The sequence below is a fragment of the Drosophila innubila genome, assembly GCF_004354385.1.
Source record: "Drosophila innubila isolate TH190305 chromosome 2R unlocalized genomic scaffold, UK_Dinn_1.0 1_C_2R, whole genome shotgun sequence".
Classification (NCBI taxonomy): domain Eukaryota; kingdom Metazoa; phylum Arthropoda; class Insecta; order Diptera; family Drosophilidae; genus Drosophila; species Drosophila innubila.
In genome coordinates this window covers 5317747-5343637 of record NW_022995374.1, presented here as the reverse complement: position 1 = coordinate 5343637, position 25891 = coordinate 5317747, and the positions used below count along the sequence as shown (strand labels likewise).

The 25891-nt window shown below is 36.6% G+C and overlaps 3 protein-coding genes across 4 annotated transcripts; 1 reads left to right on the top strand and 2 right to left on the bottom strand.

The window, feature by feature from the left end:
• Positions 1-504: 504 nt before the first annotated feature.
• On the bottom strand, positions 505-25882 carry LOC117785280 (small RNA 2'-O-methyltransferase). 2 transcript variants are annotated; one of them, XM_034623221.1, is made up of 5 exons: positions 25878-25882; positions 7400-7571; positions 7279-7342; positions 1388-1557; positions 505-1331 (listed from the first exon to the last, which is right to left on the bottom strand). In XM_034623221.1, the coding sequence occupies exons 2-5, from the start codon at positions 7564-7566 to the stop codon at positions 581-583; spliced, it is 1152 nt and encodes a 383-aa protein (XP_034479112.1). In that variant the 5' UTR covers positions 7567-7571; positions 25878-25882; the 3' UTR covers positions 505-580. The 2 variants fall into 2 exon arrangements, with proteins under 2 accessions (XP_034479112.1, XP_034479111.1); XM_034623220.1 differs by lacking the exon at positions 25878-25882 and having other exon boundaries at positions 7400-7660.
• On the top strand, positions 1903-7186 carry LOC117785279. Its single transcript, XM_034623219.1, has 5 exons — positions 1903-2101; positions 2925-3593; positions 3654-3809; positions 3870-5914; positions 5970-7186. The coding sequence occupies exons 2-5, from the start codon at positions 3128-3130 to the stop codon at positions 6489-6491; spliced, it is 3189 nt and encodes a 1062-aa protein (XP_034479110.1). The 5' UTR covers positions 1903-2101; positions 2925-3127; the 3' UTR covers positions 6492-7186.
• On the bottom strand, positions 22890-25360 carry LOC117785281 (glutathione S-transferase 1). The gene is made up of 3 exons (XM_034623223.1): positions 25293-25360; positions 25067-25164; positions 22890-24032 (listed from the first exon to the last, which is right to left on the bottom strand). The coding sequence occupies exons 2-3, from the start codon at positions 25162-25164 to the stop codon at positions 23447-23449; spliced, it is 684 nt and encodes a 227-aa protein (XP_034479114.1). The 5' UTR covers positions 25293-25360; the 3' UTR covers positions 22890-23446.
• Positions 25883-25891: the final 9 nt, after the last annotated feature.

Below are 25891 nucleotides of genomic sequence, written 5' to 3'. Positions count from 1 at the left end.
AATATGAATGAATTTGAATGCTTATAAGATTTGTTGTCACGCCAGGCAGCTGCTATGGCAATTTGTGTTGCCTGTCAGGAGCACGATTCACTTGCAACTGACTGACTGACTGACTAACTGAATGGCTGACTGGAGTCGCCGACTCCATTAACTTGCCTCCGCCAGGCAACCGCAAAGAGTTGCAAGCACACACACACACACTCATACACACTCATACACTGGGTATTAATGTTGTGTTGTGCTGCGTTTGCGCCATTTCTGATTTGCCACCCCCTTTGTGCAAACAATAACAATTTCCGGACGGATGCCGGCGTCTCGTCATCTTGGCGTCCACCCCAAAAAAATTTATACTTCACAAGAATCATTCACCATTCAACATTTAGATGCTTGTTTTCGCAACGTTTCGCATGGTCGGGTGGTTGTTGAGGGGGATCCAAGGATTTACTCTGTGCAAATTGAAAAGATGCCGGGGAAAAACCCAAGCAACCCCAAAGAGATACAACATTTGTCATTTCAGCAGCCGGCTGTGCTTAAATTTATGTGGTGTTAAGGCAATTAATACATATGTGAACAATTGATATTATGTATCCCAATCTTCGGATTCTGAAGCAATCACATTTGAACATTCTTCTTTCACTTCAGATTGATCTTCATTAAAGTTGCTGTTGCTAGAATCGTCGTCTTCTTCGATTATAACAAAACCATTTTCCACTGGTTTCTTATTCTTTTCCAATAGTTTATCCAGTATTTCTTTCGTAGCTCCCATATGCTCTAAGCGTCTGAGGAGCTCGTCAATTGATAATTTATACGCAAATTTGTCCGTATCATAATTATCTTCGTCGTTTGTGCAGCGATGAAGTTCATATTCGACTTCTGCCCAGATTTTGTCCTCTTGGGTGCGATTATCGACGCTGAATGGAAAATCCACAGTATGCAAACTTTTGTAGGAGCTTTCACCTTCTAGAGGAGAATCCAGTTTTAGTGGTTCAACCAATGGCATGCCCAGCATATCCTTTCTCACAAAAAGTGCAATTTGCGATACGTGACCCACGGATTCGAAACCCGTGGGCGGTTCACCAACGCCCAGCAGAGAAAACATATAATTTGGATACTTTTCAGTAATTCCCATGCACCAGGTCTTGAACTCTTCTCGTGTCCATTCAAATTTATGGTCCAGGTGTCGAAAGCCGTTTGGCAACAGAGGATTAAAGCGTGTAAATATAATATTATAGTCCGAATTCGGAGTGCTAAATACAACAATTTTAGGTTGCATAAAACCGAAAATATTTGTGGGAATCTTAGTCAGAACATCGTCGTAAACGTGCTCAATGCTGTAAAAATACATTAGATTATATATGGAAAGAGGTATACAGGTGTGATAACTTACAGTTCTAATGCTATGACCGCGTCTGTGTTTCTCAATTCCTCTGATGAATCTGCCACGCTGCCATGCAGAATCTCAACATGCAACGGACATTTACGCTGTCTAATAAAGTCCGAAATAAGTGGCTTAGTTCGGCATAAATGAGTTTTTAAAGTTGTTTCGTCAATGTCCACCTGAAAATATATGTTGAAATTTTAAATGTAAATTTGAAATAGCCGCCAGTTATTTAATTCGATTCACAGCACCAGTGCTGCCAACTTTTAAGTGGAAAAAATAGTTGTTTCTGGCTGAAAAGCATCAAAAAATGAGCTGAAATTGCGATACAAGTAGCTAAAAAAATAAAAGCAAGACAAATTTTTTTGCACAGGACGAGACGAAACACCCAATTTAAAAATGAATACGAAATTTTGCCAAATAATAAAAATAACTAAAGTAAATTTAAATTTGGCGCTCTTTCAGATTGTGATCATTTGGTTTTTTTTTTTTTAAAGAGTGGCAGCGCTGTACGTGAAACGGAACAAAATGGCGAAACGATGCGGAAACGAAACATTGGCTTGTCACTTTGACTGCGTGTGTGTGTGAGTGTTCGGAGCACGGGCGGCAGTGCACGAAGAATATGTAATTTGTTGTGAAAATCAATTGAGTGCCCAAATAAATAAATATATTCAACTGCAAAACATAGTGGAAATGTGCATTTAAATGCACAAATGTACAAGTGTAAGCATTGACTGCATATTTTACAGCAGACATAGTGAAATTTTTTCTTGCATTGCATTGAGTGGAAAAGGCAACGTGAAAACAAGAAGAAGAAAACTTGTAATACGTGAAAGAAATACATACTGAAAAACTGGCAAATCAAATAAAAATAACCAAAAGACAAGAAAAACTGTGTGCAGTACAAAAAACCGAGTGCGCAGCAATACAAATTTAATAAATTATATCAAGAAACGGTGACCTGTGCCGGCGGCGACCCTGCTAAATCAATATTCCTCTATACCTCGAGATACTGTCTGCTTCCCAGTCTGTCCGTCCGTTCAGACATGGCGCTTGCTCGTGTATTTTGTGAATTTCACAAAGCGCTGACTATAAAATTCGCATAAACCTCTTATATATCAATATCTAGTATAGTTAGCTATAGTGATTAATTGTAGGGAATTATCGGAGAATTGTTAAATTATTTGTTTTGTTGTGTGTGCATAAATGTGAACAATACCAATGCAATACCGCTGTTAGTGTGAGTGCGTGTGCGTGTGCATGTATATATGTGCCCGTGCCCATAATTTTGCCATTCCGTCTCAGCCGATACAGTGTTCCATTTCTACTGTGCCGCAGCAACAGCAAAATTCAAAACAATAGAGCGTGAAACTTGAATTAGAGGTGGCAAAATAAAGTAAAAAAAAATACTTAAATTAATCAGCAGCAAATACAATAGGATTTGCATGTGCTTGTGTGTATGATGTATTATTTATTGTTTCTAGTCAAATCAAAACTTAAGTCAAAACTTAAATAAGCAGCAATACAACTCTTCTTCTTGCCACAGCAATCACGAATGTCAACAGAAAAGAAAGCGTGGTAAACACAAAAGAGAATACCCACAAAAACAAAACAAAACACATTTCAAATTCAACGTTCCTTTAAGCGCTTTGCCTTAACTTGAGACTGACAACAACAACAACATCAACAACTAACAAATTGAAATTGGAAATTGAAAATCGTCAGTTGGGATTTTCAGAGGGGCATAACATGGGCAAACGTATTGCATCGGAACGCCAGCATGTGACGCCGCCGCAAACGGACACCAAAGCACATCCGTCAGATCGCAGTGCACGAAAACGCAAGCGATCAGCTGTTGTTAAAGCCTCCCAGGTGGAGAAGTGTCAACGCCTGAGTGCCGGCGGCTCCACGGATAACAGTTGCTCCTGGCATGAGGACAATGATGATGAGGACTCCTCCTCCTCCTCATCGGGCCAATCGGGCAATGATGCGATACTTCAAACACCGCAGCCTCTGTCACGTGCTCAATGTCCAGTCAATTCACGCGCATCCTTGCTATCCCTGGCCACATTTGCCAGCGGCGGTCACAGCGATCACAACAATTCCAATGCCAACGATTCACCGCGACCGGTTTACACACTGCGTCCCTCTGTTGTCAATGGCACCATATTGAGGGATGTGCTCTCCAAGGCTTGGCGATTAGGTCGTCCCATAGGTAGGATTCAAGCATTGTGGTTGTGCTCAATTTATTTAATTCTTTTCTCAATGCAATTAGGCAAAGGTAACTTTGGCGAAATATTTCTCGCATCGGATGATACGGTTTGTCCAGTTTCCTCGGAAAGTGCTAAATATGTGGTCAAAATAGAACCACACTCCAATGGTCCGCTCTTTGTGGAGATACATTGCCTTATCAATACAAATCAAACACAGCGTAAGTAAATGGAATACTAGTATTATGGTTATTCCCTTAATTAATACCTCTTATTTTCAGTTACAGAAACGGCAAATGGAAGCGAGGATAGCAAAATTGAGACAATGCCAGCGCGGATTAGGAATGGGCCACCCTCTGGCATTCCAAGTTACATTGCCTCGGGCACACATCACTTTGGAGATGGACGCTATCGATTTCTGGTGCTGCCACGCTTTGATCGAGATCTGCATTCGCTGATCAAGAACACGCGGGTGGCCCAAAAGTCACTCCTGGTGCTGGCCATACACATCATAAATGTGCTGGAGCATTTGCACGACAAGGGCTATTGCCACAATGACATTAAGGCACAGAATCTAATGATATCCAAGTGCAAGTACCTCAAGCGACAGGCTGTGCAAGGAGCCAAGAGCTATGATGAGCACTACGAGGAGAAACAGCAGACAACCGATAGTGGCAACAGTTCCGAGCAGGAGGCCAATGACGATGACTATTTCATAAAGAACGACAAGTTTCCGATAAAGCGTGTTGCGGCTATCAAGGAGGACAACTATGCGGAGGATGAGGACGAGGACTTTGATGATGGTGCTACCACGAACAGCAACAATAGCAACAGCATGGACAACATGTACCACACACCAGTGAACAAGAATAAGCGACGTATGCGCAACAATGCCGTCGAATTTAGCGGCTCAAATCCAATGCGATCGTGTCGTCGCAACGATACGGGCAACTCTAGTTCCACAATGTACGAGGAGATGGTCAAGTCACACTATTTGCGACCATCTAAGCGTGTCAGCTACATCGAGTTCTTCAACGAGGACGGCTATCCGGTTAAAGCGGATGACATCAAAGAGCGATCGCCGGCCAGCTCCGACAATGAATGGGATGAGTTTGTGACGCCTTCGGCCCGGCGCTCCATGAATGTGACTGCATCTAAGCGCAGCGCACGCTCCTCCGCCTGTAATTTAAAAACTACGCGTGCCACACGACGTCAGGAGCAAAAGCAGCAACAGCAGCAACTTAAAAGCGATTTGAACGGCACTGTTCGCACTGATGTAGTCCGAAATAAGCGCACGCCAGCGCAGTACCAGTTAATGCCGGTGATAGAGGAGCACATATTCTTAATTGACTTTGGTCTGGCCTCCAAATATCAGGATCGTGGCGTGCATCGTCCGTTTATCATGGATCAGAGACGTGCACACGATGGCACATTGGAGTTCACCTCACGCGATGCCCATTTGGGGGCGCATTCGCGTCGCAGCGATTTGGAGTGCTTGGGATACAATTTGCTGTACTGGTCGGAGGGATATCTGCCGTGGAAGGATGTGGCCCAGCAGCAGCAGCAGGAGAAGGTGCATCGCGCCAAGGAGTTGTTCATGACCGATGTGTGTGAAATGCTGCGACAGTTTTATGGCAAACAGGTTCCTAAATATTTGGGCGAATTCCTCAAGCAGATTGGACAACTCGCATACCAAGAGCGTCCCAATTATGAACGCTATCGCAACATATTTAAGCGTGAGTATCGACGTCTCGGTTACGACTGTAGCGAAATGCGATTGAGCAGCGTTGAAATCCAGCAAACACGAGTTTCTATCAAGGATGAAGTCGATGGAGGCGCAAAGTGCGACATATTTGAGCTGAACAATAAAATTGCATGCAATGTGATGCGCAATTCAACACTCAGCACGCCATTCCAGGAGCACTCGCTTACGAATCGTGTATCGCCCAAGAATCTGCGTTCCAAGTCTGACACAAAGAATGTCAAGAAGAAGAAGTTCTCATGGGCGGAGGTGCTATCCCAGGATCCCGATCAAATAGCTCGAGAGCGAGCAGTCAAAGAGTTTGAGCGTGAGGAGGTCATATGCCCGCTACAGTCACGTCTGCCCAGACGCTACGAGGGCAAACCCACCTATGCCATACTGGCGGTGGAGCAAAGCAGACGGGACAAGGGACTGACGGTGCCGGAACACAACAACGAGGCTGCAACTGAGCAAAGCAATGCACCAGAGACCGAAGACACTAATAATGACGAAGACGACAACGACGACGACGAAGATGAGGAGCAGCAGGAGGAAGAGGAGGATGTAGAGGCGGATGCCGAAGAGGTGAGTTTATGATAACTATCTTGCGATCTCTACTATATTCGCTTAACATTTGCAGATGGAGATTGATGAGCGGCAGAGCGTAGAAAGCGAAGCAACCGAAACTGTGCCCAGTAGAGGCCGGGGAAGAGGACGGCCACGTAACGGAAGCAAACAAAGTCAAGTGCAGCAGATGGCCAAAGGGAAAAGTACGCGTAAACGAACTGTGTCCAGCAGGTCGAGAAATGGTAATGGCCACAGTCACATAACACCATTAACAGCGGTTGGGAGCAACAAACGTGGCTGTGCCACTCATAAGGAGAATGCCACATTGGCATCTGCCACCGGTGAAGTGGAGCACAACAAGCTGAAATCCAGTCGGCCAGCGGTTGAAGTGGATGATGTGAATCAACCCAAACAGCGGCGACCGCGTCGTTGTCTATATAAGACTGAATCACAATTGCGTGGCGAACAGGATGTGGAGAACAACTCCAACTATGCCACGAGCATGCAAAATGTGTACAGCTCATGGCAATATGATGATGAGAACAGCTACGGCAAGGGGCGTAATGTCAACTCGTCCAGGCATTGTCGCAAGTGATAGATAGTTAGATATCCTACCATACCACACCATACCATACCATAGCTACAAAACTAACTAAGATGCGACAGCATGATGAATAATGAATGCAGCAGTTGCATGTGGCACGAAGTAAAGTATTTTTTAGGAATAAATTCACTTATGTGAGAAATGAATAGCTATGATCAAAATGGCAGGCAAGTTGTCCTGATCCTGATTACGCCTTTAACAGATTGGCACTGGATCAACATTAGTGTGTGTGTGTGTGTTCACTCAACAGCACTCATAAAGAATAAAATACCACTTAAGTTTTGTAATTTCTGTTATTTTTTTAAAAAAGTTTTTAAGCAATTATATTTTTACTCTATCGAGTTCTGAAGCTATATCATTATTAAGCAGATATTGTTACAGTACTACATACAGATAAAAACTAGTTGAGAGATAAAGAAGTGAAGTGTTGGGTTGGTTATATATTGGCCTTGATAGCAAATGATTGTTTAATTTCTAATCTTTATAATTTGCTAATGTTTTTAAGTTTCTCACTTTAAGTTGCACCCATTCGATTAATTTACATAAATGTAATCCCCTCAAAAAAAGTATTTAATATAACTAGATGAAGGTTATTAATGCATACAAAATTATTATAAAAGTCTAAGATAGGATATAAACTGCGGATATAAATAAAATACATAGAAACTATATGTCTTTAACAATTATAAACACTGCTTTTTATTCACATATGCATTTAATTAATTGTGTGCTTAGTCGGAATCCGTAAGTAAATAAAATGAAATATTTAACTACAAACCTGCAGAATGTGCTCGATGGTTTCAATGCGTCGTATTAACTGAAAAAGCCGCATTTCGGCGCATCTAAAAAGATATATTTATGAAATAATACAAAAGAAAAACGGTATATGTAATACGCACCCGAATTCTGTGACTTTTTTGATTTCATGAATCCAGCGGGAATCCTCAAGTATTTGAATGGCGGCACAATAACGCTGCTCGTAAACAGGCGGATCAAAACTAATTCCTGTCTCGGTCATATTAGTGTGCGTTTTAAAGTCACCACAAGAAAATGTGTAATCAAACATTGTATCTGTTAAATTTTAATGACCGGCTTGCGAAAGAATGCACATAATTTGTTGATATGCAATAAGAATAATATGTGCATTGGAGTAAGTGAAACAGACTCCACTGTCTCTCTCACTCATTCTCTTACAGTGCTGCCATCCTGTTCAAGGGCTGCCACCCTGCAAAATCTTCGGGATCTGCCTCGATTTTTTGTACTAAAAAAAATAAGTACATTTTCGAAAATGGATATTCATCATTTTTGTACCCATTTTCGGAATTTCTTTTTTGTTTGCTAGCATTTTAAAAATTTTTGAATACCTTTTGTTAAAATTTTCTTTTTTTTGATATAATTTTTTTATCTAAATTAATCTAAATTTAAATTTTCCAGTGTTGCCACTGGCGTGTTCTAGTTAATTCAGTATTTATAATTACCAGATGTTCTGGTATGCTTTAGGTATAAAATTTAACGCCGTTATTCCTCATTAGCAATTTTCTATTCAATTAACGCGCGCAGTTTAAACTTTATTTAGTTTTTTTTAGCAATAAATTGGCTTGGCCGGTGCTATGGACATTATAAATCAGCAAACGTAATGTTTTTAGTTCGCGTCCAGTCGAAATAGCCCTTATAACGTAAACCAAATGTGCGACGTAACGCAGCGCATTTTGCGTTATTGCGGCGATAAATTTACTGGTCGAACTTATCGAAATTTAAATTTATAAGCCAATCTTTAACTGTAATATAATAATAAATTAATATGTAACATAAATTACATTAAACTGGCTTTCCTATAAAATATTTTTGTAAATATGTTTATAAAGTATTGGCTGAAATTATATAAAATATGTTATTTTCTGAAAAGGCTAAGCAAGAAAGTCTACTGATAAGATATTAAGACCTTGACTTAAATTAAAAAGGTTAAATGTGCAGTGTTGAGCATAAAATCCATGTTTTCTTTTGTGGCCACTTTTGATACCCCGAAGGTATGAATGCGTCGATGGAAGAAAGGCAAACAAGTAGCCGCAGCTGGCGGAGCATGACCAAAAGGGTCTGCCGCCCCAGAAAACCAGAGCCCAAATATTGTTTGACCCTCATTACGTTTGATATTTTCTTTACACATTAAGGACAGCACGAGCAGCGAGCAAAGTTAGTTTTTAACTTTGTTGTTTCTCTTACACGAAAACTCATTTGCCTTGTACGCTGAACAAGAACAACAAACAGACTACAAGGAATGAAGTAAAGTAAACATTTAAGCGGCCTGTGGCCAGCCTCAGGACCAGTCCGAGCAAAAACAAAAATAAAAATAATAAAAAAAGAGGCAACCAAAAACGAAAACATTTTGTAAAAAGATTCGCTTTCCGTTTTCTTTCTTGTTTATGGCAATAATACAATTTGGTACAAACGGTTTTCCCGTTTCTGTTCTTCTCTCTCTCTCTCTCTCTCTCTTTCTTGCCTTAGCTTTGTTGTTATTGAGCTGATTGTTGTTGTTGGTATGGGAAAATCATTTAGGGCGTTAACTTGGCCTTATTGAGTTTCTGTTGCCGAGTTAAATGAAATGTTTTCATTGTTCTATATACATATACACGCAACTTTCGAATAATAAGCAAGATATCAAATAGCCGGCCTCCCTTTCTGGAGAACTTTTCGAAATTCTTTAGAAGTTGCCCATGTACGATACCGTTATGTGCACGCACACGCAGCAAGGTAAACAAATTTGTTGAGACGACAATTTCAAAATGCGACACCAACAGCAGCTGAGGAAGGAGGAGGGGTAACGGGAATAAGTGCTGGACAGGTAAGCACAAAATGAAAAATACATTGGACTAAGGATAAAAGAAAATTATGCAAAAATAAACACAGAGTGCCAAAGTGTAGACAAAAAGCCCAAGTAAAAAAAGTGTGATAAAAGCAAGGCTTTCTCTTTGCGCTCTCTTGCTGTCTCTCTTTTATTATTCTACTCTGTTTTCAAGGTGATTATCCATAAGCTCCGAACATCTCTCCCACAAGCAGTGTTGCCATCTCAGCTATTTTCTGTTCCTCTGTTCTTAGTATAAGAATAAATGTGCTTAATAATTGAGTCAAAAAATAAAAAATTAAAAAAGATTTAAATGTTGTTTTACCCTGTGACGAGTTACTTTCCGAGCAATTTAAGATTTGTTTTCTTGCATAAAGAACTTTGACTTTATGGATTAATATTCTTAGTATGAGTAATATGCTCTTAAAATTGTATTTTTTCATTGTATTTATTACAAAAATACTTTCAGATTCATAAATTTGTTTTTTGAGACAAAAAACACTTTTTTTTTTTTATAAAAAAATTATAATGAATAAGATTTAGGTGCTAGCTATAGCTCAAATGTTGATATATCTTTTTTCTGCTTTGAAGAATTGGCAGCACTGTTGACAAGTAAAGGAAAAGGGAGGGGAAGAAAGGGACTGCGGTGGCGAAGGCGACTCCGGCTCCGATTCCGACGTCTTGAGTGACTGAAGACAAAGTTTTGCGTCTGGCAAACGATGCCCGGAAGATGGAAGACATGCTAAGCAAGTGGGTATCCTGTTGTCGTTGTTGTTGTTGTTGTCATTGTCTCAGCTTCTGCTGGTGCTGCTGGCAGGTATGAAATCCGAGCGTTAATATATATTTTTTTTCTTTCTTTCCAAAATTTGTAAATTTGTAGCCAGCTTTTGGGTGACAATGAAACGCGGATAAAGCATTTTACGTGCTGACGCCGCTGGCTGTTGCTTCCGTCAGGTTCCAGGTTCCAGGTTTCAGGCAGCTGTTCCACTGTGACAGGGAGGAGTGAGGGATTGCCTAGACATTGTCTTCGTGTAGGTTGTTTACGTCGCTGATTTCGCATAAATTATGCAGGCGACGGGACACTGCGAATGGGAATGGGAATGGAAAGGGGGCAAAAACAACGGGTAACGGCATCGCTTACAATCCGGTAAAACGCTACGTGCTGCATGCAAGTCTGCCCAAAAGCAGACTTCATTTGTTGCCCAAACAAATTACAAATGTGCTTTTTATGCGACGGCAAAACAAGGACACAATCATCGGTTACAGCACCATCCAATGCGGCACCATCATCAACCCCCACATTCCCCACATCGTTCACCCACTTGGGACACATTTGTGCGCTCTAATTTTACTTCAGCCTTGTGTTTTGCCTTTTTCACTGCCTTAAAGTGGGCCAGCACTTTAATGGAGGTTGCGAGGGGCAAGGGGCAAGGGGCAAGGATCGGTGGGAGGAGGAAACCACACAAAAGGCATTTGCATTTGAACATGAACAAAATTAGTTTGGTAAGCTGGGCATCCCAATGAATACGTGTGTGTGTGTACACTTATAAAAAAAAATTGTCTAAAATCGAGATTTTGGTCTCAAAACTAAGATTTTTGGCCAAAAAAATGCATCGAGAACATAATATTCACGTCTTGGTCTTAAAAACGTTTCAAATAAGATCTTATTATAAGAAAAAATTGTCTTAAAATTAAAGTAAACAAATTAGAAAATAAGAAATTTTTTAGATTTATAATTTTTTATAAATTGTCCTCAATTAAAATATGAAATATTTATAATTTTCAAAAATCTTTGATTTGTATTCTTGCATTAAGAACCTCGAATTGTTTAGATTAATATTCTAAGTATTAAAATTGTCTTATTTTAAGAAAAAAATATTTAAGATAAATGATTTTGATTTTAGAAGCTGGTATTTTTTCAGTGTATGTATGTGATTTGCTTCTATACGGGTTGTCTACCCACCTCTCTCTCTCTATACCTCTTTCTCTGCCGTTCTGCAAATCAAATAAAAGCAATAAAAAGAGGGAAATATTAAAACGAAAGTGCATTTGACTGGAAGACCGCAAAACCAATTCATCATCTCGAATGCTCGACGAACGGGAATCCCCTTTAAAAAAATACATTCACTTTAACGAAATAACATTCATTTTCATGTTTGTTTGTCAAGCACACAAAACAAAGCGAGTGGAAGCGAGAAAGAGAGAGAGAGAGAGTGAAAGGGGAGGCTGCCACAAAAACTGCAGCAGCAACTGAGCTCGGCAACAAGTTGGCCAACAGTTGTTGTTGTTGTTGTTAACGTTGCACTGACATATTTCTGTGGCAATATGATGTTGCCCCAAGCACACGATACAGCGGTTGCGCCACTCCACAATTTACAGAGCACATGTTTCGATAGCTGCAGAGTTGTAGGCATCTGTGTTCAGTGTGGAGTGTGTGTGTGTGTTGTGTGTTATGTATGTGTGTTGTTTGCCTACACATCGTGTGCAACGACCGCACTTGAAAATCAAATGAAAACTACTCGCAACTGGTAAAAGCAGGACCAATGGATGAGTTTGGGGTTGGGGTTGGGCCAAGGGCAACAGACTGACACCCAGAAACCCACCTGCTCATACTGCTGTAAATCTGGCATTTTATATTGCTACCTTGAAATGACAGCAGTTTCCCCCCCCATTGAAAAGGTCATGGCAAGTTGTTTTAATCAGTGCTGAAAAGCATACATAAAATGTGAATGTAATTATGTTTTATAAAACCACGATCCGTAGTATAATTATGGCTTTGCATGTGATCTGAGATTTTGATGCCTTAAAAGGACTAATAGAGATTTCTGTAATTTGTCTAAAAAAAGTGCTTGAACTCTTTTAAATGAATTTGGCTAGTTATAATTTAATCGTGAAAAATTTTTGTAAGTTCAAAATTTACTTTCAATATTATCTTTACAGTTTTACTGTCTAAATATGCCAAACTAAATGTTTATTATTCTCATATGTAATATTCATTTATGTGATAATACAACTAAAGTAATTAATAAATGCATCTAGCTTAGTAGTATTAGAATTCAAATTGTGCCAATGTCTTTTTCATAAAACAAAGATTATAAATCTGAAAGTATTTTTGTTATAAAAAGAATCATTAAGAATAATGTTAAAATTTTTTTTTTATTATTATTGAAATACGAATTCTGATTAAAACCTATTAATATTATACATCTCTTAGTTAGAAATCGTTCATTCTGCAGCCTATACACCCTCCGAGAAAGTAGAAATTTTCTTGTTGTATTCTTGTTAAGAAGTAATAATAATAAAAGTAAATTTTTTCAATGGTTTTTTATTTGTAATTGATTGAAGCTCAATGTGATCATAAGAGAGATCAGATGGGTCTAAGGGTGCTTATTAATTATGCAGCCTATGCAATGTTCGTTGATGTTAAAATCTCCTCTCGGATCAGCCACTGGATCGGCTATTATGAAAAAAAAAAATTAATTGTAGTTATTGCTTGATATGATAGTATTATTACTATAATATTTACCACTTACAACAGAGAATTCATGTTTGTTGATTGTAGACAGTGAACCTTATTATTAGTTGCTTGATTCTATGGAACTGGAATTACCCCAAAAACAAATCAAGCATGTTTGCACATTTTCTGGGAATTCGGACTAAATACTGTGGTATTTTCAATATTGTGTCTATGTGGGTCGTCGGTCAAAAATAATTTCCAAATTTATTATATATTGATTGGGAAATGCTTTGCTTATCACTGATGGTTATTTCCCATTAGAAATGGATTTTTACTATTTTTTATTAACTATTTCGTATTATCTTTAATATTCAACTCTGTAGTCAAAGTCGTAACTTAATATATTCTCAAAGCAAATTGTATCACATGTTAAATATATTGCGTGAAACCGATCTGATCTTTAGCAGAAAAACCAATAATACGTACAGGTATTCTATTCTATTAACTCGATAAGAAAATTCAATACACATATTTTGAAATATTTTTAGCAGCCATTAATCTTCAGATTGGCTAAAGACGCTGATATTTTGTCAATATCTGTACTACAGTAAGTTATGATTTGGATGAATAAGTTTGTTGCTGCTTGAGGAGGAAATGAGGCTATTAAGAACAACAACATGAGTCTCAAATTTGTTGTTGTTGCAGCTGTTTATTGCTGATTTGTTGCGGTTGTGTAATTTTGTTGAACATTTTGTTGTTGCTGGTCATAAAGCTCACCGATTCTGAGCCAAGTCTCTAAACACTTAGGTGGCATGTTGGTGGGGTGTTCATTCATGTTGTGACTGCGTAGGTGTAGTTATGTAAATGACACGCCCACATGCTTTTACGCCCCACTGACAGCTGGCGTATGTGTGGCGAGTGCTTTGAATGCTTTTAATAACTTTACAGACACGCACACGGATCCACATACATCCACAACAATAGGGAACATTCTAGCCTGACTTTAGCTAAACCAAGATGAGCTGAACAGAACTGTGTGTGTGCGTATGTGAGTGTGTGTGTGCGTGTGCCCGGATGTCCTTGTTCACACACATTTAAATGCTTAAAATGCCAAAGCAGCTGAGCTGTCTTCTCTTGCTCCTGTTCCTTCTTCTTCGCTCCCTTATCTTGTCCTTCGCCGTGTCCACACTGACTGCTAAGCTCACCTGGCACTTTGGCAAGCAGAACTCAAAGCTGGCGAGGATTAGGCAGTCAGATGATGCTGTTAATTCAGCTGCTGCTGTTTGTTGTAATTTTGGATTTGCATTAAAAGCGTTTCAAATGAAATCAAAAGATAATTAAATTAGTTGAGAGCTTGATACACACAAATTTGAATGAAAGGAGAATGGGCGAAGGTATGTGGTATTTGTGGATTCTATAGAGCTCATCAGATTTCCAAAGAATTCATAATTAAGGCAGTTCCGCCTCTGTGCGAGTGTATGTCCTTTTTGGCCAGCCAGGATGTGGCACATGTCTGTGCAAAACCAATTACAAAAGCTGCCAAAAATCGTAGACAAAGCCCATGGGCATGGGCGTCGGATGTGGGCGTGGGAGCTGGCAACGTCACTAGCACCTATGCAAAACACGTATACGTCATGTGGACCCAGCGACAGCGCATAAGTCGCCCAATTAAACGTGTTTTGTGTGATGAAACCAGCAGCAGCAACAACAGGAGTCCCAAAAACGAAACCAGCAACCAAGCATGCAGCTGTCGTTCGTGTCATACAAACAATAACAAGAGAGGCACAACGGGATAGACGATGGCAGACAGACAGAGGGAGAGTAAAAGAGCACGAACAACAGCAGAGAGAGAAAGAGAGAAGGAGTGTCACCAAACTGGGATAAAACGCAGCCAGGAGCGAAACACAAATACAGCTATGGCCATACAGTTAGCATTGCTATTTAAAATTGTCAATTCGATTAATCTTTTTACTTTATATACACAAACTATATATACATTCCTAGTCAGGGAATCCACACAATTAATGCATATATGCACATTTTGTCCATATTCCTTATAAAAAAGTCAAAAAACCAACATATATTTGATCAAAAATAAATAATCATTACTTTATAAGTTTTATTTTTTGCAGGTCATTTTGACCTGGTTAAGAAAAAAAATAGTTCTGCAAAAAAGTTAACATCGTTTTGAAATAAAAATTACAACATAATTGTCATATTTATATAGATTTAAATTTTTATTTAGCTCGTATTGTCTTTATACATTTAAAGATAACTTTATTTTGTAAGTTGATCAGGTGAGTGAAGGAAACTATACGTTATAAATTTTGCAATTTTTGCATTCTCCATTGAGCACGACTGAATCGGTAACTGGAACTGCTGCAATTAGAAAAAAATAGTTTTATATGATAAAAATGAGATACGATTAAGTTTCCGTCAGAGAATACAACCGTTTGTATGTTTGAGTGAAAAACAACGTGTGAATTGCTAAATTTACCTTCAACTTTTGGTTTACATCCAGCAATACCACGGGCCAAAGTCAAAAGAGCCATCAGGCAGAAAGTGACAATAAAATTGAGCTGCATAATTATTGATTGTTTTACGAAATCTTAAGTTGAACTGATGCTGTTAGATTCAGAATCGTCTTTATATTCAAAATTTCTGGAAAATCCTCATGTGTATCAACAACCACTAAAGTAAATTCCCAAATTAATACTGGAAAATACCCAGAAAATAAAATACAGGAATTTACCTTTGATTGGATGACGTTATCCGTGTATATTCTAGGTGTACTAGTATACATACTTGAAATTATCCGCAATGCTATTATATTATTTATTATTATTATTATTATTATTTTCGTAAATTAAAGTTGATTTTGTTACTTTATTAATTATTTAATTACAGTCAACTAGTTGATCTATATGACACTAATATATTTAACAATTGTTTTGCCTGCTCTTTTCAGTTGTGCTAAATTTATGACCATGCAATGCATGTGTGCTCCGTTTGTCATTTTGACCTGGTTAAGAAAAATATTAATTCTGCAGAAAAGTTAACATCGTTTTTGAAATAAAAATTACAACATAATTGTCATATTTATATAGATTTAAATTTTTATTTTAGTCGTATTGTCTTTATACATTTAAAAATAACTTTATTTTGTAAGTTGATCAGGTGAGTGAAGGAAACTATACGTTATAAATTTTGCAATTTTTGCATTCTCCATTGAGCACGACTGAATCGGTAACTGGAACTGCTGCAATTAGAAAAAAATAGTTTTATATGATAAAAATGAGATACGATTAAGTTTCCGTCAGAGAATACAACCGTTTGTATGTTTGAGTGAAAAACAACGTGTGAATTGCTAAATTTACCTTCAACTTTTGGTTTACATCCAGCAATACCACGGGCCAAAGTCAAAAGAGCCATCAGGCAGAAAGTGACAATAAAATTGAGCTGCATAATTATTGATTGTTTTACGAAATCTTAAGTTGAACTGATGCTGTTAGATTCAGAATCGTCTTTATATTCAAAATTTCTGGAAAATCCTCATGTGTATCAACAACCACTAAAGTAAATTCCCAAATTAATACTGGAAAATACCCAGAAAATAAAATACAGGAATTTACCTTTGATTGGATGACGTTATCCGTGTATATTCTAGGTGTACTAGTATACATACTTGAAATTATCCGCAATGCTATTATATTATTTATTATTATTATTATTATTATTATTTTCGTAAATTAAAGTTGATTTTGTTACTTTATTAATTATTTAATTACAGTCAACTAGTTGATCTATATGACACTAATATATTTAACAATTGTTTTGCCTGTTCTTTTCAGTTGTGCTAAATTTATGACCATGCAATGCATGTGTGCTCCGTTTGTCATTTTGACCTGGTTAAGAAAAATATTAATTCTGCAAAAAAGTTAACATCGTTTTTGAAATAAAAATTACAACATAATTGTCATATTTATATAGATTTAAATTTTTATTTTAGTCGTATTGTCTTTATACATTTAAAAATAACTTTATTTTGTAAGTTGATCAGGTGAAGGAAACTATACGTTATAAATTTTGCAATTTTTGCATTCTCCATTGAGCACGACTGAATCGGTAGCTGGAACAATTAGAAAAAAATAGTTTTATATGATAAAAATGAGATACGCTTAAGTCTCCGTCAGAGAATACAACCGATTGTATGTTTGAGTGAAAAACAACGTGTGAATTGCTAAATTTACTTACATTTTGGACTACATCCAGCAATACCACGGGCCAAAGTCAAAAGAGCCATCAGGCAGAAAGTGACAATAAAATTGAGCTGCATAATTATTGATTGTTCTGCGAAATTTTAAGTTGAACTGATGCTGTTAGATTCAGAATCGTCTTTATATTCAAAATTTCTGGAAAATCCTCATGTGTATCAACAACCACTAAAGTAAACTCCCAAATTAATACTGGAAAATACCCAGAAAATAAAAATACAGGAATTTATCTTTGATTGGATGACGTTATCCGTGTATATTCTAGGTGTACTAGTATACATACTTGAAATTATCCGCAATGCTATTATATTATTTATTATTATTATTATTATTATTTTCGTAAATTAAAGTTAATTTTGTTACTTTATTAATTATTTAATTACAGTCAACTAGTTGATCTATATGACACTAATATATTTAACAATTGTTTTGTCTGCTCTTTTCAGTGGTGCTACATTTATGACCATTGCTGTATGCACTATGGTCCGGATGACGATTTTTTAGGAATAAATTAATAACTCGAAAACGAATGAAGATATTTTGGTCTAGTTTTTTGCATTGGGCTTATGATATCAATACGCAAATGGCCTAGAAAAGTGGGCGTGGTCCCGCCTTTATTTCGGATTCTGCGATATGTAAATTTTTTGTTTTTCAAGCTATCAGGACCAAACTTACAGGTTAGGCGTGTTACTATGCACGTAACGTGTTGGCAAAATTTCATTCAAATCGGACAACTATATCACATAGAAATAATAGGAATTATCAGTCGAAAAGTCACTTTTTTTATAAAAACGCTGTTTTTTCCAAAATATCTGACCAAACTGATCGTATATAAGTGATATTATGCTACTGACATCTGACCAACATATATCAAGATCGGAATACTATCATTTATAATATCATATTGTTCAAATTATTAAAATCGATCGTGAACTAACTTTTTGTATGAATCTAGAATTTTTTATTTTTTGTTGATTGTAAAGATTTATCATTTATTCAATACGTAAACACGAGTTTTTGTAATTTTCGCCAATGCGCACAATAAAATAAGCCAAAAAATCATAATTTTGGTCATTTTGACTCATGTGTTGTCGCCACATTTTAAACGAATACGCATTTTATAACGTGAGGTTAGCTTAAATAAAGTGAAATTGTGAAAAATGCGCAAAATTGCGCAACTTGAGCTTAATAGTACAAATTCAGAATTGATTTCTCTACAAAATGCATATAGTCGCATTGCTAGCATATGCTAGCAAAATTAGTTACGGCTTTTCAAAGTTAAAATTTCATCGAATAAAATTTTTAACAAGTAAATTTTTTAAATTACAAGAAACCATACATTGCACTTTGATTTTTAACAATGGAGATAAATAAACACAAAGTACAAGCCATAATGAATATAATCCATGATACATTTTTTTAAAAAAGCTTCTTAGCTAGTGCCACCAAGTAATTTAATTTTACCTACAAAATTGCAATAAGAGCTTCACGTGCACTTCTTTTAAATCAACTCTGTTTCACAGCTGATTGGTAAACAGTGTTGGAAACTGTGAAAGTTTTGGTTATGCAACATTTGAGGTGGAAGTATTTTGAATGCATCGCCATTAAAAAAACGTTAATTTGAACAACTTTAAGAAACGACTTTTTTCCAAAATAATCGTCGTCCGGACCATAGTGGTATGTGACGCATACATTAGCATGCCAAAATTGGTTGCATACCTTAAGGCGCCTAGTTGATCATAACTGCATTTTGGACACAAGAATGCAGCCGAATTAAGCAATCAACGTTCCGATTGTTGTGACAGCCCCATAACCTGCTAATCAACCCATGCTCAAGAGTTTGTTTGATATTTCGTGGTCACGTTGTGGAGGCAGTTGCCGAGTTAATTGCTTAAACTGAGGCGGAGGCAGAGGCTGAGGCCTTTTGCCCCACTGATTCCCCATGCCACTTAACTTTTAGGATACCAAAGTCAACGCCTTTGGGGTCTGTAATCAGCGAAAACACGACAGTCATATGGATGAATGATTTTGATGCCAAGTTATAGGAAAACTCTGCCTCATGCTTGGAATCAGGCTTTCGCTTCGGTGAGGAATAATAATATGGGGTATGACTGAAATAATTCATTTGTTGCTCGCTTTAATTGGAAAACTTTGTGGAGTTTATAAAGCTTGTGTATGTGTGTGCCTAGGTATTGGTGTGTGTGACAAAATATTGTCATTTATTGCAGTTTTATTGAATGTTTTGCCCAATTAACCGAAACTATTGTTACTGTGTGAGAAAATCTGAATAAATATAAATATAATGCGAGAAAGCGCATACCTTTAATAAGTTAAGGCTCTTAATCGAAATTTCGCATAGCATACAATCTAATATTTCTATAAGTTTGTGTCATAGTTTTTATTTTTGTTTTGAAATGGCTTAAAAGCTTTTTTTTTATTTATTATATTTTAAAATCAAGGTATATACATTGAATCAAAATTTACATTTGTAACAATATAGTTATCTAATTTTATGTTTCACAAAAGACTGATTTGATTTATTATATTAATAATTAATATAAATTAATTTTGTAAAAATTAAAATTCTCAATGAAAAATTGAAAATTTAATATTTTAATAAGATTGGAAATTTAATTTAATTTTAACAGTAACAATATTAAGTAAGCTGATCTGCAGAATGTAGGAAACTCCTTTAGGAATTGTTAATGCACAGTTTGCAGTCTCCTTTGATCATGACATTTCCTGGCTGTAGATGGAATATAATAAGTTGTGTTAATTTTAATTGTATAGTATTTTAAATCATAGTAACTAATATGACACTAGCTACGAGCAAAAAACGAAGGATTGATTGTTGTTGTTGCATCCAAAAAGCAATGGGAAAATCCAGAAGTGAATTATTATAATTGGGAATTCTTTTTAATGAACTTTGGAGTTGAAATTATTTTTAAGTAAACTTGAGTTGAGCTTTATTTGGGGTTTACCATTTGTATTGTGATTATTAATTAAATAATTATAATAATGATAATTCCCACAAATATTAATTAAATCTAAAATGAGAAATCTATTTAAATTAATTTGAAGTTTTTTTTTTTTTTGTTCATGTTTTTCCATGTTTTTCATCCATGCAATTATGCAAATGCATGTTGTTGTTGCTGCTGCTGCTGCGGCTGACAACATTCAAATTGGATGGCACTCAATCAACATGCATCGAATACGAATATGATGCAAAGTGCTCCCAAACAAAACGTACGTGTATGTGTGTGTGTGTGTGTGTGTGTGAGGGTCGACAGGATGTTTTAGTAGGTTGGCAGAATGTCTATGCAAGTGACCTCATTTGAATTGCATTTTCCTGTGCGCAATGCAAAAGCTTTAGGTTTATCAGTTTCTGCCAGCTGACAGCTGACGGTGTTCGTGTCTGTCTGTCTGTCTGTCTGTCTGTCTGTCTGTCTGTCTGTCCGTCTGTCTGTCTGTCTGTCTGTCTGACAATGTATACAGGATAATCGCCGTGCATTATTCTGTCTGTCCATTTGTCTGTCAAGCTGTTTACTTGCATTTTCCCATTGTCTAGTAAGCGCATTCTACTGATTAGCAATGCTGTGACTCCCCTTCTACTAAATGTAGCTGCCCTCCTAATGTCCCTCTTAGTAACATAAAGTGACATCAATTGGCATTGGAACAAAGCTGATTGACCTGCATGGAATCCTTAATACTGAAGCATTGAATTGCAAATGATTAGGAGTGCTGGTAGCTGAGAGCACAGCACAGCACATTAAAGTGTCAAACCCAGTTGAAAATTCTGAACTGTCTTACTTGTGGGTTTTCCCATTTATTGCCTTCTCCATGCGACTCTCGAATTAACAAAGCATATCAAATCAAAGCACAATTGAAAAATACAATATACATGGCACAATAAACGAGGCAGAAACCTCATTCTGCCATTGTAAATTCCATTTTCATTGTATGGCATTTTCTCATTATGGATTATTGGATTAGTTTCAATGGAAAGACGAAGTTGGTCAGAGTAAGAATGAGAAGAAGAATTAGATGAAGATGTCAGGCAATTCATTAATTGCACAAATTGCTCGATTTTTCATTAGCGAGAGTTATGATTCAACTAAAATTGATGCAGTTTGTAAAATGATTGTACATTAGAATTTAAAAAATTTTTGTCTACAGTTATTTTCAATGTTTAACAAACCACAACCGCAGTGCAAATCAATATAAATCCAACAACAATATGAACTACAACAACTGCTTAGCAACAGCAGATGGCCAACGACATTTTAACTTTTAACGAACCGGAAATGCGAAGCAACAACGGCATCATTAATCATGTGTATCCGCAGCCATTTTATTTCTTCCCTGCTTTTCTTTCTTCAGTTTAAGTTACAGTAGTGAAGTTACTGAACTCTCCAAAATCGTTAATTGTTTGCATATATATAAAATAAAAAAAAAAAGAATTTAATTCTGAAAAGATTTAACATCGTTTTGGCAATAAATTGTACAATATAATTGTCATATTTAAATAGATTGATAATTTTATTTTGATCACATTGTCTTTAAAAATGTAGGATTAACTTAATATAGCAATCGTGCAATACTTCTAATTGTGCAATACTTGCAGTCTCCATCAATAGTGACTTTATCGGCATGGTCAATTCGATATGAAGCTGAAATGTAAATTGCAAATAAGAAAAAAATAATTAATTTTTACACTTAAGTTTTCGTCACACGTTTTGGCAAAAAACCGTCGGTGTCGTGATAATACACAATATTTTAAAGCGTCGGTTTTTAACGTTTGTATTTTCGTGTAAAAACCGATGTGAATTGCTAAATTTACTTACGTTTTGGACTACATCCAGCAATACCACGGGCCAAAGCCAAAAGAGCGATCAGGCAGAAAGTGACAATAAAATTGAGCTGCATAATTTTTGATTGTTCTACGAATTCTTAAGTTGAACTGATGCTGTTAGATTCAGAATCGTCTTTATATTCAAAATTTCTGGAAAATCCTCATGTGTATCAACATCATCTTAGTGGCTCAGAAGCGAATTGGGAAGATCCACGGAAGTAAATTCCCAAATTAAGACTGGAAAATACCTTAAAAATTAAACACAGGTATTTCCAATTTATTAAATGACGTGAAATGTATATTTTATTTGTATTCCATACAATTTTGGTTGGTTTTCGGCTGTTTTACATTTCTGGAGCACACCTGAATAGTTTATTATCTGCAGCTGCAAATATCAATATTTTACAAAAATATTAGTTTTAAATATATATATTTTACTGAAGGTATGAGCAGCATAAATATAATTATGTCGTTTATAAATCCATTTATCCATTACACTCAAGTTAAATATTCCCTTTAACTTGTTGACTTATTAGCTTTTATTATTATTATTATTTTTTTGCTCATCAAAAGCTTTTGTTGGTGTCTCTTATCACCTTGTTGGTCTGGCATATCAATCACAGTAAAACTTCGTTGGCTGGTCCCATTAAATTCAAGTGCTCTATAGTCACTGTTAACATGCCTAACAACTATAAATGCGATCACTTACAGCTCGTAATCAATGACTAACAAGCAACAGCAACAACTACAACAATAGCAACAACAATGGCTGAAAAGTTTGTCTTACATTTCATTCAGTTTATGCTGCAAGTTGTTGCCCCGAACCCAATAAAAAGTTTTGCCATTACAATGACACAGCAGCTGGTCATAACTCTGCTTGCCCCCCTCACACCCGCAATCCCTTTGCTCCAGCATATCCTGTGTCCTGTCCAGTTTTACTTTGTGATATCAAATGAAACTCAGGCAATGAAATTGAACAGAAAATATATTGTACTCGTATTACGTGTATGTATAGGCAACATGATTGATGGACAATAGAGTGGGTCAACATATTTTTTTCGCTACAAAGCGGTTATCAAAATCGTAATCTACAATAATTTCTAAGAAGAATTGTTCAAGAAACCATGGGCCTAAAATCAATATTGAGCTTTCACTTTTTAAGCAGAAGTTTAGGTATTATTTAATATGGTTTGTTCCAAAAATATACAAAAACTGCTGCGTTCTTTAATTACATTAATAATAAGCTATTACTGCCTTCGGCTTGTACGATTAAACGAATTCTTATCTATTCATTTTTCAGAAACCGGGCTCTTTTTTTTCTTTCCTTTTTAAGGTAAGTTCCAATAACAGAAAAGTACCCATATAAATAACACGAATGTACTATATAAATCCTTCTCTATTGATTTTAGACCCATGGTTTCTTGAACAATTCTTCTTAGAAATTATTGTAGATAACGATTTTGATATCCGCTTGGCGCATCTTATTTAATCCATACAAGTTGACCCACTCTAATTGACAACCATTTAGGAATTGTTCTGTTGCTGACGCTCGGCCAGCAGACCCTTGACCAAGTTGACCAGCATCTCTAGGCCTTCCTGATTGGCTTCCTTATAGTAGGGCAATGCCTGTAGACGTTCTAGCCATTGTGTTAGCTTTGGGTATTTGTCGGCATCGATGGGTGCAAAAGCTGCCGCCGTTGAGACCGTTGTCACACTGCACAGATCCCCAATGGTCAGCTCCGAGCCAGCTAGGTATGGTGTTGTGGCTAGACAGTGTTCCAGGCCGTCATAGGCCTTCTGCATGTAGGTGACACGATCTTCGGGCACCTCCGAGACGCCAAAGTAGATGATTGGCTCCACAATGAAACGCAGGCGTGGAAACAGATGTCCGCAATCATAAAAGAGACGCGCATCCACCAAACGACGCAGTGTCAGATCTTTGGGATATAGAGACTCATTCTCTCCAGCATATTTATCAGCCAGATAACTGCAGATCACATGGGAATCGGTCACAATGGTGCCATTATCATCCAGCACGGGAATCGTGTGCTGCGGATTCAGCTTTAGAAACTCGGGCGTCATATGCTCACCAGCCTTAACATTGACAAGGCTACACAAAAGGTAAACCGAAGGAGAAAAGATGGAATGAGAAAAATCAATAAATATATTTGTAAAATAATATCTTTAGGCACAGTATAAAACTTTAAATTTCGACAAATTGAGCTGTCTACAAACTTAAAACAGTCATAACCTCGGATAAACGCTATTAAGTGGTATAATTAACAATAATAAATAGTAATGTTTAATGTGATCCTATAAATATTGTAAGTTCTAAGGCAACTTTAAGGGTAATTTTACATATTTCGCTTATAGAATTTAAGGTTGTAACAAAAATAATAACAGATATTAGATGGGAATAAGCCATTTGTGATAAGCAAGGCATTTTCCATTAAATATAAATTTCGAAATTATTTTTGACCTACGACTCACATAAACACATTAATGGAAATACCACAGAATTTAGACCGAATTCTAGAACTAGATTATTATGGATCCTTCGACCTATCTGCTCTCTCATAATTTATGATCACATTGAGCTTAAATCATTAAATTCGAGCCTTAGTTCAAATAAAAACCATTGAAAAAATTTACTTCAATTTTTTTAAATTCTACTCTATCTTTGGGATTATATTTTTGTTTTATGGGTCAAATTCTGGATGTGATCTGTCTACGATAATTTATTCTTTTGAACAGTGGCAACCCTGATAATGGTGTTATAGTCCTGAAGTTCTTGATGTTCTTTTAGTCAGAAATAGCTTTATTGACTAGTCTGCTACTCCAGAAATATACATTTTTTGGAATATTCTCCCTGTAACATACATTGCAACAAATACAATGTATGAACCTGCGAACTCAACGAGTAACGGGTATGAACAGCCAGCGGGACAAGTTACTGGTTGAATGAAATGCAAATGCAACCGGTTTTCAAGTTTCAGCTTGCAAAGTGTGTTTTAACTTTAAAATTCTGTAGTTGTATAGTTGAATTCAGTTGCTTATAGCCGAATTCCACAGTTTACATGAAAACGTTCTATCATTAATTCCAGTCAAAGTATTGTAAGAGTATACATGTTCGGCTTTACTCACCGCAGATCCAGGTCAACACTTAGGGCAGCGGCTGTCAGCATTACAGCACGACATGGTGGACTGCGTGGCGCATAGTAGAGAACTGGCTTGTTGGACATCTAATGGAAAAAGTCAAAGTTTATTTCAGAGATAACATTTTGCGTTAATTACCGTTGTGCATTAGCGCGCAACAAACACAAAAAAAGATATACAATAACAAGCAGAAATGTACAAAAATTGTCTATACCTTAATCTTCTTTATTATTAATTGCCGGTCTGAAAGCAAACGCGACCTGCTCAGCTGGAATACGAAAAGCTACTGAAAAGAGAAAGCTGCGTAATTCCGATCACAATGAGGTAGCTTAAAGCTTTCAATATCGATTGAATTTCGCTGGCCGCCCAAAAGTATGCTTTAAATATTTAATGAGCAGCTGTTGACAAACAATCGGAAAAGCTACAGTGGAGTGAGCACGACTGTAATTATTCTGTAAAAAAACACAAATTATTAAAAAAAATGTATAAAAAAACTTTGTATATAGAGAAATCTACATATTAAATTTGGTTTGTCTGGGACATTTGGTCTCTGAGATCAGTATTCATACATGATCCCAAATATATATACTTTATGGGGTCTGCACATTTATTTAGACAAACCCTTCTTAAAAACAGGGTCAAACGTAGAATTCGTTGAAATAACGACAAGGACATTCAATTAATGAAATCTTTTGATAAAATACATAAATCAGCATGACCAAGATACAGATTCAAATTCGAGTATTCATTTTGACCATTTTACTGGCACAAGCGTAAATTTGCTAATTAATTAATTAACTTATGTGTTAATTC

Coding starts and splice junctions, on each gene's coding strand:
- LOC117785279 (XM_034623219.1), top strand. CDS start 3,128: ATGGGCAAACGTATTGCATCGGAACGCCAGCATGTGACGCCGCCGCAA. Junction 3,810..3,869: donor CAATACAAATCAAACACAGC/GTAAGTAAATGG, acceptor TCTTATTTTCAG/TTACAGAAACGGCAAATGGA. Junction 5,915..5,969: donor TAGAGGCGGATGCCGAAGAG/GTGAGTTTATGA, acceptor TAACATTTGCAG/ATGGAGATTGATGAGCGGCA.
- LOC117785280 (XM_034623221.1), bottom strand. CDS start 7,566: ATGTTTGATTACACATTTTCTTGTGGTGACTTTAAAACGCACACTAAT. Junction 7,343..7,399: donor AAAAAAGTCACAGAATTCGG/GTGCGTATTACA, acceptor ATATCTTTTTAG/ATGCGCCGAAATGCGGCTTT. Junction 1,332..1,387: donor GCGGTCATAGCATTAGAACT/GTAAGTTATCAC, acceptor GTATTTTTACAG/CATTGAGCACGTTTACGACG.
- LOC117785281 (XM_034623223.1), bottom strand. CDS start 25,164: ATGTCCAACAAGCCAGTTCTCTACTATGCGCCACGCAGTCCACCATGT. Junction 24,033..25,066: donor AGTGTTGACCTGGATCTGCG/GTGAGTAAAGCC, acceptor CCTTTTGTGTAG/CCTTGTCAATGTTAAGGCTG.